Source organism: Micropterus salmoides, unplaced genomic scaffold, assembly GCF_014851395.1.
Source record: "Micropterus salmoides isolate LMB-PRFRI ecotype aquatic unplaced genomic scaffold, ASM1485139v1 Ms_hic_scaffold_2, whole genome shotgun sequence".
NCBI lineage: Eukaryota > Metazoa > Chordata > Actinopteri > Centrarchiformes > Centrarchidae > Micropterus > Micropterus salmoides.
Window position 1 is genome coordinate 37,306,914 of NW_024041150.1, and position 16,686 is coordinate 37,323,599.

General features: G+C 40.3%; 1 protein-coding gene across 1 annotated transcript; it reads left to right on the forward strand.

Moving 5' to 3' along the window:
* The first annotated feature begins 564 nt into the window (after positions 1 to 564).
* LOC119911949 (histidine-rich glycoprotein-like) lies at positions 565 to 9,561 on the forward strand. The gene is made up of 3 exons (XM_038730922.1): positions 565 to 957; positions 8,038 to 8,099; positions 8,214 to 9,561. Exons 1-3 carry the CDS (start codon positions 565 to 567, stop codon positions 9,208 to 9,210), a joined length of 1,452 nt encoding a protein of 483 aa, XP_038586850.1. The 3' UTR covers positions 9,211 to 9,561.
* Positions 9,562 to 16,686: the final 7,125 nt, after the last annotated feature.

Below are 16,686 nucleotides of genomic sequence, written 5' to 3' on the forward strand. Positions count from 1 at the left end.
TCTGCTGCAGGGGTCCAAAACTTATCCTTGTCCAAAACACAACAGAGTAACTTCTCAGTCAATGTCACATCTGTCTCTTAAATAAATGTTAAAATAAACCAGTCTATACCTAATAAATATATATATATATTTATTTATTTATTTATTTATTTATTATCAACCTTTCATTTTTTACTTTCTACTAACATATGTGTGAGTGTCCGTGTAAGAGAGGCTGCTTGCCCTCGAACAAAATCAGAGAGTTATATTTATAAAGGAGATAATGGGAAAGTGATAGTGGAGGATGAGCTTTTGAACTTTATTGCCGTCAAAATGAGAAAACTGTCCCATGATGAAATTGTTTTGTTAGCCTCAAACAATTTCTCATCTGAGTGGATTGAAGCGCCCAAGCGACAGTTGTTTGATATGTGCACTACTACAACATGCTGCATCAAGCACAAAGGCCCTCAGAAGGATTTTAACAACATCAAAGATTGTCTGAGGGTGTTTAATGAGTGCGGTGAAAATATTCCCAGGTTTGTCTAACACTAACTAGATGAACTTCCACTTGTCGGTTTTGGCAACATGGACGCCTTGGCGCTGCTCAGCAGAGTGGAACAGCTAAGCTGGGAAGTTTCAAGTTTGAGAGATGTTCTGGAAGCCCAGGCAAGCGTGAATGAGAACTTGATGGCGACTACAGCAGTCATGGATTGCCGGGTTACTGTTATTGAGAAGCACCGCGGCTCCCCTGGCCGTGCACCTGGGGCTAGTGCTGCCTTTCAAGAGAGAAACTTACATAATACGGCTGCGTCTGCTCGGCAGTCACAGGGAGAGGCCCCAATCCTTCTGTCACAGTCCCCGGCATGGAGCAGAAAGGGGTACGCAAGCCCCAGAAGCCTCCAAACGCAGCCGTGCAGCCTAGTATGTCTACCGGCGGTGTTCAGGCTCGTTCGAAATGGGAGCAGCGGAGGAAAATGGGTATTATTGGTACCGGTGTTGTAGCCCTACTGGTTTTCAAACTAACTGGATGCCATACGCGTGTGTGTGTTATATATTGACCACTGCATTACAGCCCCATCACACTATCACACGGGAGTGCTTTTACATTGTGACGGTTCTGCAATCAGCTCCTCTGTCACCTGTAAAGACAACAATGGGTAGACAGTTAAACAGCTTCTTCCAAAGTGCCATAAAGCTACTGAACTCTGAGATCGTCTCAGCATGATAACCTCTGTGGCATGTAACAGTAATTAGGGGTGGCAATGTGAAATACACTGTTTACTAATATGTGCAATATACAGTTTGCTGCTGGACAATGTGCAATAATAATTGTCTGTAACAGAAGCTCTAAGGTCAGCCCTAAGGTCAGCTAAAGCTGCAGCCCAATCCTCGGTTCTTATCCTGCTTGACCTATCAGCTGCCTTTGACAAAGTCAACCACAGGATCCTGCTATCCACTCTCTCAGCAATGGGCATCTCGAGTAAAGCACTTCTGTGGTTCGAATCCTACCTCTCTGGGCGTTCCTACAATGTTTTGTGGCAAGGACAATTATCCTCCTCCCACTACCTCTCCACAGGGGTGCCCCAAGGCTCAGTGCTAGGGCCCCTTCTCTTCTCAATTTACACCACCTCACTGGGGCCGATCATTCGCTCGCATGGCTTTTCTTGACACTGCTACGCAGACAATACGTAACTCTACCTATCCTTCCCGCCAGGCGATCCCACCGTCTCGGCGCAGATCACGGACTGTCTATCGGACATATCTGCATGGATGAAGGCTTGCCACCTTCAACTAAACCTCTCTAAGACTGAACTCTTGGTCATTCCAGCCAAGCAATCTATCCACCATAACATCAAACTGCAAATTGACTACTCAACCATCACTCCAACCAAGGTGGTGAGAAACTTGGGTGTCATGATTGATGACCAGCTGTCCTTTTCAGACCATGTTGCTGCTGTCTCTGGGTCATGCCGCTTTGCTCTATACAACATAAGGAAAATCAGGCCCTACCTCACTCAGCGCGCCACCCAGCTTCTGGTACAGGCCATGGTTATCTCTCGTCTCGACTATTGCAATGCCCTCCTAGCAGGTCTTCCAGCCTGTGTGGTGAAACCCTTACACATGGTTCAGAACGCAGCAGCGCATTTGGTTTTTGATCAGCCCAAAAGGACTCATGTCACTCCATTACTCAGTGACCTCCACTGGCTCCCCGTGGCCTCCAGAATCAAATTCAAGTCACTAATGCTTGCATAGAGAGTGACTACTGGGTCTGCACCCATCTACCTAAACCCCATAATACAAACTTACATTCCTTCTCGGCCACTACGCTCCTCCAACAAACCTTTAGGACTTAACTAAACCATCGCACTAGTAACAGCCCAGCTACCTGTCTGCAGGCATAACGCTCATTATATGCTGGTGAAAAAGGTGGATGTAAATTTCTGCAGGAAGCCTACACATCTGTTCTGCAGAATAATGCATCTACCTCTTAAGCTCCTTATCAGAAACATCACTGATCAAACGCAGTTATCACCTCAGAGTGTTTGCTGAATAACTTATTGATGACTATAAACATCCTTCAATATGTACTTCAATCATCCCCACTGATGAACCTCACAAAGAATAGTATATCGTTTTTAAACAGTAATGTTACACTCGGAGGTATACGGCTCTCCTTGGCGAGCAGGTGTGACAGTTTCAGGCAGAACTCCCCCCTCGGCTCTCTGCCTTTAAGCCCTTCATGTCCATCGGGATCAGGTGGGCATGGAAGATAACCAAATCCAAACTATCCGAACAACTATTGGAAGTTTCCCTTGTTCAACTGCATCATGGACTGAAGACATTTTGAGGGCTTCGGAAAAAGCCTCGAGTTTCTACAAGATTCTACAGATCTGCAGAAGAGGGAGAGATCTGCTAGCTGGACATCTTATTCCCCTCCCTTTCGCTCCAAAATGAAGACATCTAAATTATTTGTATGCTTGCCCTTGCTTAATTTTTCAATAAAAATATAATCACTACATTTTAAGTCCTACAAATAGACACTGAAATTATTTTTGGTATTAATTCATTAGTAATAGTGTGTTTTAACATCTTTTAACGTTGTTATAGGTTGCTCTAGCCAAAGAAATCGTGAAGCTGTAGAGGACCTCCAGGTGTGTTTGGACTGCACTGACTGGGATGTTTTCAGGACTGCTACCAACAGTCTGGATGAGTTTACAGAGGCTGTGGCGTCCTACATCAGCTTCTATGAAGACAGCTGCATTCCAACACGGACCAGGGTGAGTCATAACAATGACAAACCCTGGTTCCCAGCTAAGCTCAGACAGCTTAAGTTGGAAAAGGAAGAGGCATTTAGGAGTGGCAACTGGGCCAGGTTTAAGGAGTCAAAGTACAGGTTTAGCAAGGCGGTGCGAGATGCTAAACAGCTGTATGCAGAGAGACTACAACACCAGTTCTCAAGGAATGACTCTGCTTCTGTCTGGAGAGGCTTCAGACAGATCACCAGCTACAAACATAAATCCCCCCAATCCATGAACAACTCACGCCTTGCCAATGTGTTGAACCAGTTTTACTGTCGCTTTGAAAGACAATGGGACAGACCTGAGACCATCTCCCGTCACACAACTGATCGGCCACAGTCCACCATCTCATCCCCCACCTCCTCCCCCTCTCTTACCATCCTGGAGAGGGAAGTCAACAGACTGTTCAGGAGGTAGAAACCTCGCAAAGCAACTGGTCCAGATTCTGTCTCCACATCCATCCTGAAGAACCAATCAGCTGTCTCTGGTGTTCACAGACATTTTTAACACCTGCCATGACATGCCACATGCCACATGCCACATGCCATGTGCCAGCCTGCTTCAAAGCCTCCTCCATCATCCCTGTCCCTAAGAAACCAAGGACCACTGGACTAAAAGACTACAGACCCATTGCCCTGACATCTGTGGTTATGAAGTCCTTTGAACGCCTTGTGTTGTCCCACCTGAAATTCAATTTCAATTCAATTCAATTCAATTTTATTTATATATCGCCAAATCACAACAACAGTTATCTCACAGCGCTTTTCATAAAAGAGCAGGTCTAGACCGTACTCTATGATGCTATTTACAGAAGCCCAACAGTTCCCACCAAGAGGAAGGCATCCTAGGCATTTGGTAACAGGAAACAATTGTCACATTATTGGTCAGGATATTTATACATTTAACGGCATTTCCAACGAGGGCATGTAATACGTATTTCGTCCACTTGGGGGAGCTCAGGTTACATGAGGAAAGCTTAGATTAAATCAAAGATCATCTCTCCTTAGGAACTGGGAATATTGTTGATTCATCCTTAAATTCAAGCTGGCAATTAAGAGTATAGTAAAACATTTCTTTGCCATCATTTCTAAAGGAATTTTGTAGGAAAGTATTATGAACAAGCATTGATTACATTAGATGAAGGAGTGTCTTGCTAAAAATAAAAACACTGCACAAGTAACTTCCTTTCAGCACTAATATCAACAACAGATAGCAACAACAGTTAACATAACTACTCAAATAGAGGCAAACGTAATCAGGTAACTAAAGATTTAATTAAACTTGATTAAATGCTTTGTGTCTTTGGAGACTGCAGTCTTTTTACATTGAAAGTTCAGTGTCTGGAACATGTCACACTTGGGTGAGACGGGTTTTCCTTTTGATGTGGTAATAAACAAAGAATAAGGTCAGTTGCCACGGAAACGTGTGTGGGGGGCCAGTTTTGATAGGCTGTTCAGGGAAATGCCAATGGCTGGTTCGTGTCCCTTTGTCAGTTTAACAGTCAGGCCCCGCGTTATCAGCTTCGGAATCAAAAAGGTGCCAGTTTTATGGTCGGGATAGCACTTAGAGAAAGCAACTTTGACCCCTCCCCTTCTTCTCTGGGGAGGAGAAAGGAATTTAGAGTAGCTCCAAATTTATTCAATGTAAAATGCACAAATCCACACCGTTGTTCACTACACTGTATAACGAAACTACGGTAATTATGATCATGCAAACACTGAGCCATTTGACCAAGGCCGCAGCAGCAAAGGACAGCCTTAAAAATGAATGTCTTTTAGTACCTTTTTTTCCCCAGAAACACAAAGAAAAATATGAAACTCTTCCGTAAAAAAAATTATAGACCAACAAAGGAAATTACGTACTATAAGCACCACCCAAGGAATTACGTCTTCAGGCCTTTCTTTGTTTAAACTACCAAAGGAAATTACCTACTACCTCTAAATACCACCAAAGGAATAAAGTTTTTTTTTTAATTAGAAGTATCACCATATAGACTATGGAATTACATACTAGGCCTATCTGTGTATCACCATATGAAGTTACATACTATCTGATAGCCATCACCCACTGGAATTACATGTCTATCAACCTATCATCCTTTTTTTTCTTCCAAGGAATGATTCAAAATATCGTACCCACTTTTTAAGTCGATTGGAGCGTCCAGCCGGTCACCACCCGGTCCAAAGTCAGGCGTGTTCCTCTCTCATTTTGCGCGGCGGACTTCCCTACCAGCAAATGTTACCTGTGTTTTGACTCGGGCGTTGATCAGCTGGAATGTCCAGTCCCATCCTCGTCGCCAAAATGTCAGCGGAAAATAATTCCTTCCCAAAGAATATGGAGTCAAACAGATGTGATGAATCATTCTTTAATGTAACATGGCCACGGAGAGAACGCAGGGTTACTCTCCCGAACTCAGCATTTCCTCTCCTTAAATACAGAACAAGTACAAAAAACAACAGCCAACAAATGGTAGAAGAAGGAAATCGAGTGTATGCTAATACACTCAAAATACTCTTCCTGAGCTGATAAAGGAAATGCAAATGTATAAGGCATCAGAGATGTTTCTTTGTCTCCCAATTGATCTATGTTAAAACTCTCACCTACATGCCAGCAGATGTTTATCGTAAATCAGCCATTGATTAGAAACCAATGCTAATTTCTCACAAGTTAGTTACAGAGAAATTCTAAAAATCAGCAACGTATAATGTATTTCTCACATTCTACACCCCTCTAAATTGGAGCCACGCCCCCTATGCAAAATCTGAAACTGGAAAAAAAAGATGTGAAACTGAAAAACTAAGATTTGAAGCTGGAAAAAAAACTTTGATTCTGAAAACATGAAACTGAAAATAATAAGCAAAAATGAAAATTAAAAAATTCAAAATAACTACAGAATTTAATCAACATTTCATTTAACCAAGAAAATAACCTGGTACAATTATTTTTGTTTGAATACATGGCTGTGTTTTTAAAGTTTAAGACCAAAACTCAATTTCAACTTTTAGTTTTTCAATTACAATTTTTTTTTTGGCTCCATACACATCCTCCTTTCATTTGTGCCTGTGCAAAAATTATCTATAACTGCAGACCATAGCAACTCAGAAGTGTCTCTTTTGATCTTGATTTGTTTTCCTTCATGGATTATCCATGTTCACCTGTCTCTTTGTCATAAAACCCGTAATAGCTCGGCCTGAAAGTTAAAGTGAAACTTAAGTTCTGCCTGCTTTCGTTTCCTTGCTAGCTTTCTTTGAGTACTCCTTTCTATTGTTTGAGAAGTTTATATTGAGCTTAACCCAGCAGTGCATGAGTTCACAAACGGACACGATCAGTTCACTACAAAACATGAGCAGTAACAACAATAAGTTAAGGAGCATCTTTAGCAAGAAGGGCCAGTATAGGATAGAAAATTATTTTTATGAACGTTGATTCATGCCAAGTTAACATACAGCATGTGTATATAAGACAAGACACTTAACATAAGGTCTGGCACGCCTGTCACTGGAACTTTTTAACTGCCAGTTTTGTTTTAGGATTAACTGGCAATCAACCTATCTGTCTTTATGGTATGAGGACAGGTTGGGTTTAATGCACTGGAATGCAGACACTGGTGTGAATGAATTAAATGTAAGATGACAAATTCCGAGAAATCCACACCGGTTGGGTTTGTTGTATAAACAAAATACAAAAGCAAAGAAAGAGAGAGTCATTAAAATATTTTTGCTCTCACATGTAACAATGAATCATTACTCGTACTGCAGCATTCCAGAAAAAGAAATTGCCTTTGTTTTCAGTCTGATGTCATCTCAAACATGTTTATAAAGAGGAGCTGAAATCAGAGAGATCACAGCTTCATTCACAGCAGTGAACAACATTTACGCAGAAAATATTAACATGTAAGTACTTCTGTCTTGTTATGCTGCTTCATTAAAGCAATGTAATTTGTTTGTTTTTGCAAGAATATTTAATATTGTCATCTAGAGTACAGAACAGAAATGTTTGCGGCCAGGTATAATAACTTCACTTTTGTCTGAGTTTAACGTCAGAAAATTGCAGGTCATCCAGGTTTTTATGTCCTCAAGGCAAGTTTGATATTCAGCTAGTTTAGAAGTTTTCACACAATTTTATATGAAACACTGAGCCACATCGAATGTATGAAAAGTGCTATACAAATACAGTTACGTACAAAATACATAATAGTATAGTATTATTATTTTAACATTACTTTTTATTTATCAAGAAATTTAAATACTTCTGAAAAATTTGTCGGAATAGTAACTGAACCTTGAAGGGTGTATACTGTTTTAAAATTAAAAATACATTTATAATATTGTAAGAGGTAAGTTAAATATTTCAACACACATTGAAATACAAGTACAGGTGTAAACAATTTTAGTTTGTGTTCAGAGCATAGACAATATTTGTAAAGTTATCAGCTGCTGTAGATACCTTTTAGTAATGATATTTGGCAATAAATTAAATTAATAGTCAGCCAAAGAAGAAACGATAATAGTCATTCCTTAACTGTTATCTAGCAGGGCAGAACCAGGAGAGGTTGAAGATGTTTTATTTGTCGTGTTTGTTTTAATTACTGATTCAGAAGCTTTAAGGTTTTATTTTATTTGGCAGTTCAATGAAAACAGGTGTGCTGAAAATGAGAAACAATTTCAGTCAGCTTTTACTCTTCTGTTTAAATGAAAAGAACCATTTTCAGCTTTTCATTTACTTGTTGAAAATCACCAATTTTATCTTGACCACACAGAAGAAACTATCACTGCATCACCATGATTGCAAAGATTTGTGTCGTCCTTCTTCTGTTTGTTGGTAAGAGAAACTTTCATTCAAAATAAAGATCTAAACTTGCCTCGTCTTGCCTAAAAACAGTTTGAAATGTTGGACTAAAGGCGAAACTGATTTGATATTTTCCGCTCAAAACAGCCTCTGGCAACGCACAGACCACAACCAGAACCACCAGGGCTGCACCAACAACCAGAACCACCACGGCTGCACCAACAACCAGAACCACCACAGCTGCACCAACAACCAGAGCCACCACGGCTGCACCAACAACCAGAACCACCACAGCTGCACCAACAACCAGAGCCACCACGGCTGCACCAACAACCAGAACCACCACGGCTGCACCAACAACCAGAACCACCACGGCTGCACCAACAACCACAGCCACCACAACTGCACCAACAGCCACCACGACTGCACCAACAACCACAGCCACCACAACTGCACCATCAGCCACCACGACTGCACCAACAACCAGAACCACCACGACTGCACCAACAGCCAGAACCACCACGACTGCACCAACAGCCACCACGACTGCACCAACAACCACAGCCACCACGGCTGCACCAACAACCAGAACCACCACGACTGCACCAACAGCCACCACGACTGCACCAACAACCACAGCCACCACAACTGCACCAACAACCACAGCCACCACAACTGCACCAACAGCCACCACGACTGCACCAACAACCACAGCCGCCACGGTTGCTCCAACAACCAGAACCACCACGGCTGCACCAACAACCACAGCCACCACAACTGCACCAACAGCCACCACGACTGCACCAACAACCACAGCCGCCACGGTTGCTCCAACAACCAGAACCACCACGGCTGCACCAACAACCACAGCCACCACAACTGCACCAACAGCCACCACGACTGCACCAACAACCACAGCCGCCACGGCTGCACCAACAACCACAGCCACCACAACTGCACCAACAGCCACCACGACTGCACCAACAACCACAGCCGCCACGGTTGCTCCAACAACCAGAACCACCACGGCTGCACCAACAACCACAGCCACCACAACTGCACCAACAGCCACCACGACTGCACCAACAACCACAGCCGCCACGGTTGCTCCAACAACATCACCACCCACAACCATAATTTGTGATACCAGCACGGCTGGACCAACAACCACACCCTTAATCACAACCACAACCCCACTCATATATGATGATATCTTCACGGATGGACCAACAACCCCAACCAGCACGGCTGGTTGTGAGACCAACAAGGCCAGACCAACATGTAGTGTGGAGTGTGTTTGTAAATGTTAATCTCTGACATGTCATCACCCGTGTCTCTGATGGAGGTGTCTATAATTAATCAAACTGTCTGTGATTGGAGGACTCTGTAATGTTCTGGTTCAGAGGATTGTGAGTGAATCTGCTTTTTATCTGTAATTGCATAAAAAAGATGATCTACAATAAAGGTTTACAATAAAGGTTATTCTTTAAAGTTTTTCCAAATTACTTTAATATTTGTTTAAGACTTTATTTGGAAATTGTAAGTGTCAATTACAATCAAAATATCTGTAATTTCCATCATCATTATTATGTATACAGTGTATATTTATAGGGTAAGCCCTAACCCCACACGGTTGCCCCTGTCCAGGAGGTAGAGGTCCAGATCTCCATCTTAAAGGGTCCGATTAGCCGGACCTACGGGTATTACCCTATTAGGTGAAACTGAGGACTATATAAGCTGGTGTTGAAGAGATTCGTCTAGATTCTGACTGTCTTCATCTGGACTACCCTGCTTACTCTGAAATAGGAACCTCACTTTATAGCCCAAGAGCCAAATACCACCTCAGCCACCTCCGTAATGACAGCTCTCTCCTCTGATCAGTTCACTTGGTATGGTTGCTCAACACGGTCTCACTCCCTACTCGTCAAATGTCTGACGCATGGTCAAGGCCCTTTGTCGTCGCTTTTTAAAGACTTGGGTAGCCCTTTTGCATCAATTATTGACGTTTAGGGACCCACAGTCAAGTTAGCAACGCTTAGCAACAATAAATATGCAATATCCGGTTACACTTTCAAGATAAAACCTAACGTTTCGATACATTGCCATGTTGAAACGCGCATTATTAAAGTTGTGAAACGTTGCGTACTTGGTTGGGTTTAGGCAACAAAACTGCTTGGTTAAGGTTAGGAAAAGATCATGGTTTGGGTTAAAATAGCTATGTATGTCAATTAAGACTTAAGTTAACTAACGTTAATGTCAATTTACCTCACTCGCCTAAATAAAAACATTTAATGTTTTGTTTCGCACGGGACACAAACCCTGTTCTCCTGCTTCAAGGTCCGGGTTCTGGCCCTCTATCCACCCCAATCACCTCCTTACTTCATCTTTTCTCTTAAATATCATACTTGCCTTTACCATCAAAAACTGACACAACAGGGCTTCCCTCAATACGTCGAACTATGACGTCAAAGGGATCCCTAGTGCGTCACAAACTGACGATTATGGCTCTTGACGTAGCGTTTGGGTTGCTAGGATATTATTAAGTGTCCAGGAAAATAGGCCCCAAGAATAAGTTCATTTCTTTAGCTATAACAACCTTAAAATATGTTAAACACACTATTACTAATGAATTACTGCCTTGGTGAAGAAATAAGTTAAATTACTGATCAAAACTGATAAAAATGTTTGAAATGCAAAACCTGATTAAAAAGTATTTTAGATGTCTCCATTTTGGGGAGAAAGGGACGGGAATAAGATGTCCAGCCAGCAGATCTCTTTCTCTTCTGCGGATCTGTAGAATCTTGATGATGATGATGATGAATCTTGAATGATGCAGATGAACAAGGGAAACTTCCAATATTTCTTTGTATGATTTGGATTTGGTTATCATCTGTCGCTCAATCTCTTGAATTCCACTGAAGAAAACTCTGAAGTGTTCTCTAGTTGTTTGCTGTTCAAATCCCTAAAACTCTTATTTTGGTCCGATGCGGTGATGATCTTGCTCCAAACCTGGTGCCTTGAGATCCACCGAGGAATAACGGCGATCTGTCTCCTACTCCTTTATACATTCTTTCTTCAGGTTGTCTTTGGGTGTAATTGTGTGTGTGTTGGAGTCAGGATTTGTCCATGTTTGGTCATTCTACTTCTGATTTTCTGTCCCTGTCTTTGCTACTGACTCATAGTCATGTCTTCACCCAAACTCAGCAACCTTTTGCACAGTTGTTTAACCTTTACCCTAATTCTCCTTACTTTGACCATATTAATTATTTTACCTTGAAATTATCATTTTAATGTTTTCATGTTCATTATCAATCAGATATCCTCTTTTTCAATCATCATTAATTTAATTGCTCATAGCTCTGTGTTTTGCTGATGGAAGTATGTTGCACTTTCCTTTTCTCACTGACTGTTGTTACTAAAGGGAGAAAGGCTCCAGTTTTCTCCTTTGTGAACTTATAGCAAAACCATTGTGATCTCTACTTATTTGAAAATACACACACACACACACACACACACACACACACACCTATATATACACATATGTTTATACTTTTATATGGCATGTCTTACTGACATGGAGTTTATGTGGAGTTGCTGTGTTGTGGTAAAACTGAGGCTTCAGAAAAGGAGTTTTAAGTTTTAAGGTAAACAGTTACCAGGTTAGGTTATATCTGCTAATTTAGTGTATGATGTCAGTGATCTGACCATGATTATTGACTTGGCCTTTTATCTATTGTAATGGAGACCAGCAGTTCCATTACCTTAAATCATTGAGTATCTATGTTTGGATAATTGATTAAGCAGGAGGTCATACACATACTGATTTTGATTATTTATTTAGTTAGTGAAATATTTGATAACTGACACATGACCTGAAAGAATCACTTGACTGGTTCACCGTCCAAATAGGTGATTCACTGGCACTGCCTCATCTTGATTTCTAGAAATCTTTGATAGATATTGATTGTAAAATAATATATATTTTGAACCTCTTTATTTCTATAGTAAATATTACATTCATAAGTGCAAATGGCCCAAGAAGAAAACACAATTACCACATTTTAAGATTAATTAAACATATTGAAACTTTATATGGTATTAAAAAAAGTAAAGCAATGAAAACAAGTAATAAATGAAAAGATTTAAATATTTTTCCTTAATGCCTTTGTGTTTGTTTGTTACATGACATTGCCCCTTTGTTTATAGTTGTGTCCTGTTCTATTTTTCTGTTTTATGTAGTTTTGTTTTAGCATTTACAGGAGGAGAAGGCGTGGTACATGAGCCTGCGCTGATAGCCACAGGAAACAGGTGTGCCAATTGTAGATTGCCCGCAGCTGGGATGATCGCCAAAGCACCAGAGGCACAGCCCACAACTCCGCCCTGAGAGAGAGGAAGGTACAGACGAGCGAGAGGGAGAGGGAGAGAAAGCCAGAGGAACACAAAGACAAACGCAAACCAAAACCCACCAAGCACCACACACTCGCTCAAAAGGAAAAATAAACTCAAAAACACACCCCCTGTCACCTCCCTGCCTGTGGCATCGTGACAGAATTCAAGATTCAAAAAGAATCTTCTTCACCATCCCATATTATCAACCTCTGCCACAGTTACACAAGCGCAACCAACCTATGCCATATTTTCCCAGCACTCTCTCCTCAATAACACAATACACACATTCATTCATCTTTATTTGTAAATAGAACATGATATCCAGTCTTCGTGTTTGTGTGTGTGCATCAAATCACTTTCAGAGCAAAGATTAAATCCATCAAAGCAAAGATGTTTCAGAACAAAAGGTCTTTTCTACAAAAGTAAAGTACTTTCTCCAACACTGCTCATTGAAGTGTGTTAGATGTTAGTGTGTGTGTGTGTGTGTGTGTGTGTGTGTAATTAAAAGCGTCCTGTCCACCAACAAGCCTGCCTAATTTGATGGCAGTCTTGCATTTAGCCAGGAGAGGTCACAGTAACTGAAGCTTTGAGTCATGAACGCATTTTTGAAACAGTTGGCTCAACTGGTTCAGTGTTTGACAAAAGCTTCATTTGCCCCTTAACTAGTGGTAGGCTCAGGGCCGGCCCTGACAGGGGTGGAGCCCCAGGCGAGATTTGCTCTATTTTTGTATGGTGTATTCTATATGATAGTGGTCCCACTTGAGTGGTTTTGTTCACTTAATTACCTGCAGAAAGGAGTGTAAATGTGGTAGAGACCATCTTACCTCTCATTTCATTTCATTGCACATATTTCCTCACCATCCTCATCTCACTTTCCTTCCTTTACCTCTTCTTCCGTCTTGACCCTCTTTCATAACTCCTCCTGCAGTGGAGTTGTGTTGTTGATGGAGAACCCGGGCTTGCTTCTCTGAATTATTCAGAAACATTAAAGTCACGCTTGTGTTAACAAGAGTCTCTCTGCCATGTTTTATTTAGTCCCAGATACACTGAGGAGAACACATGCTTCAGTGCTGTGCTTATTTTATATTGAAGTGTTACTGCAATTATTTTTAAGTTTGGAGTTTAGACAAAATCTTAAATATTACGTGTCTGTCCAACCTGCATTGGTGGATGAAGTATTCATATCATTTACTTAAGTAAAAGTAGCCTACTAATACCTCACTGTAAAACTACTCAGTTAAAAGTAATAGTATTGTATTGGCTTTGTTACTTAAGTAAGAGTATGTAGGTATCAGGACAGTGTACACTTTTAAAAAATAAAACTACTCAATGACATACCAAAAATGTCCTGTGACTTGTATATATTCTATCATCAGATTACTATTACATGCATAAATGTAAAAGCAGGATTTTCCTGTTTTAGTTGGAGGTGAAGTTTATAATGTAGACACAAAATCTTAAATATAATGTTCAGGTCATGATTGGTTTGCCATTTTCTAGCATTGTTTAGATTAATCAGATTTGCAAACTGTATTGATACTCTGAAACAGATGTATTTCTATATGTTTACATATACTAAATAAAAGACAGCTATATTGGTAAAACATAAACACCTTTGCAAATAAGTTACACATTACTAAAGTCTTTACTGAGACGTTTGTTGAGTTTTAATGGACAACCTGATTTAGAACTTGTTTTTGAATACTAGAAAGAAAAGAACAAAATATGTTGAAAACAAAAAACGTTTTATTTGTGCTTGAGAAAATAGGATAGAATATCTTGCAGCCTTGCATGTCTACTGTTATGAGCAGTTTGGGATTAATTGACTAATCAGAAAGCAGGTGACTGTGCCTGGAGCTGGAGCGTTGCTGGGGTTGGTGTGAGTTCATATGTATATAGATACTGAGTCATCTTTAATTATACTGGATGTGTGGATCGATGTGTTAGTGCCTTTAATAGTGCTCCAGCTGTCATCAGACAGTCCGTCCACCAGGTGGTGACATTTGAAGCCTCCATCTTCAGTTTCGGTCACTGCTGTCAGACTCTGTTCTACACCTGAACACACAGAGGTACTAACACTCATTACTCATGTTTCACAATGCTGACCCGCTCCATGTGTCACAAATATTTTATCTGTTTAAGAAATTAGCTTCAAAGAAAATTCCTGAAGCTGTAATGAACAGTTACCAAGCTTCCCAGACCAGCCTCAAGCAGAAAATCCTCTGAAGTGGAAGGAACAAAAATGAAGGTCTGCCCAACCTCCAGTGATGAAGTATACTTTTTAAGTAAAAGTAGGCTATTAATACCTCATTGTAAAAATACTGTGTTAAGGTACTGCATTGAAAATGTTACTTTAGTAAAAGTATGTAAGTATAATCAGGACAATGTATGTATTTAATGTAAACGTCAATGCAGAATGAAAAATGCACTTTTACAATTACCATAATAGTTGCCAATAAAATTTCTGTCAATCAACTAATCATGTCAGTTGTACTTGTATAAACTGTTGGATAGTTTAATTTATAACAAATCATATTTCCATTATTATTTACAAACGTTTAAATGTAAAAATCAAATATTTTGAAGTAGTAGGCCGAACTGAAGCTGTCAGATATGACCTAAATGTCCATCCATTCATCCATCGTCAACCGCTTATCCTGCGTACAGGGTCGCGGGGGGACTGGAGCCAATCCCAGCTGACATCGGGCGCAAAGCGGGGTACACCCTGGACAGGTTGCCAGTCCATCGCAGGATGACCTAAATGTAGTGAAGAAAAATATACAACATCTCCCTCTGATGGAGCAGTAGAAGTAGAAAGTAGCATGAAAAGAAAATACTCAAGTAAATGTACTTAGGCTACAGTCCACTAGGCCTACTGCCAACCTGGTCAGAATTTATATAAATATATATATAAATTTGTCTAGGTAGTTGATATCAGACAGATGCACACAAAAGAAGCTTCACATTTCTAGTTGGCAAACCGCCTGGAATGACATCCTGGCACATTTGACCAGCTGTGGCTAGCTAGCTAATTAAGCTAACATTATAGCTCCATGAGTTGGTTGAAAACTACATCTTCAGCTGACTTCTTCCACCTCACTTATGGCTGCTTAGCGTATACACTCTTGGTATTATCAAAATGTATGTTTGCACTTTTAACGTTGCTATTGTTAATGTTTTAGCTATCTAAAATGGCAGTGGTCGTAGCAATAATAAAATGTAAAAATACTCTTCTACAAGGAAAAGTCCTGCATTCAAAATGAAGTACAGCAGTACTAGCATTAAAATATACTTAAAGTACCAAAAGTTAAATCTCATTATGAATGGCCCATTTCAGAAATAGACTATATTACTGTAATATAATGCATTGATGTATTTAATGTAAATTTTAAGTAGGCTACTTTATATACTGTGGGGTAACTTTATCTGTAAAAAATAATTATTTGATATATTTTGAATTAATAATCTAAATCTGCAAAGTAACTTGTAACTAAACATATCAAATTTCATTTGTGCCTGTGCAAAAATTATCTATAACTGCAGACCAAAGGAACTCAGAAGTGTCTCTTTAGATCTTGATTTGTTTGCCTTCATGGATTATCCATGTTCACCTGTCTCTTTGTCATAAAACCCGTAATAGCTCGGCCTGAAAGTTAAAGTGAAACTTAAGTTCTGCCTGCTTTCGTTTCCTTGCTAGGTTTCTTTGAGTACTCCTTTCTATTGTTTGAGTAGTTTATATTGAGCTTAACCCAGCAGTGCATGAGTTCACAAACGGACACGATCAGTTCACTACAAAACATGAGCAGTAACAACAATAAGTTAAGGAGCAGAAAATTATTTTTATGAACGTTGATTCATGCCAAGTTAACATACAGCATGTGTATACAAGACAAGACACTTAACATAAGGTCTGGCACGCCTGTCACTGGAACTTTTTAACTGCCAGTGTTGTTTTAGGATTTACTGGCAATCAACCTATCTGTCTTTATGGTATGAGGACAGGTTGGGTTTAATGCACTGGAATGCAGACACTGGTGTGAATGAATTAACAGTAAGATGACAAATTCCGAGAAATCCACACCGGTTGGGTTTGTTGCATAATCAAAATACAAAAGCAGAGAAAGAGAGAGTCATTAAAATATTTTTGCTCTCACATGTAACAATGAATCATTACTCGTACTGCAGCATTCCAGAAAAAGAAATTGCCTTTGTTTTCAGTCTGATGTCATCT

What these genes read in the sequence shown, in the direction of transcription:
- LOC119911949 (XM_038730922.1), top strand. Translation starts at nt 565, where the DNA reads ATGGACGCCTTGGCGCTGCTCAGCAGAGTGGAACAGCTAAGCTGGGAA. An exon ending in GGAGCAGCGGAGGAAAATGG is followed by an intron (nt 958 to 8,037) that starts GTATTATTGGTA and finishes TTGACCACACAG; the next exon opens with AAGAAACTATCACTGCATCA. An exon ending in CGTCCTTCTTCTGTTTGTTG is followed by an intron (nt 8,100 to 8,213) that starts GTAAGAGAAACT and finishes CGCTCAAAACAG; the next exon opens with CCTCTGGCAACGCACAGACC.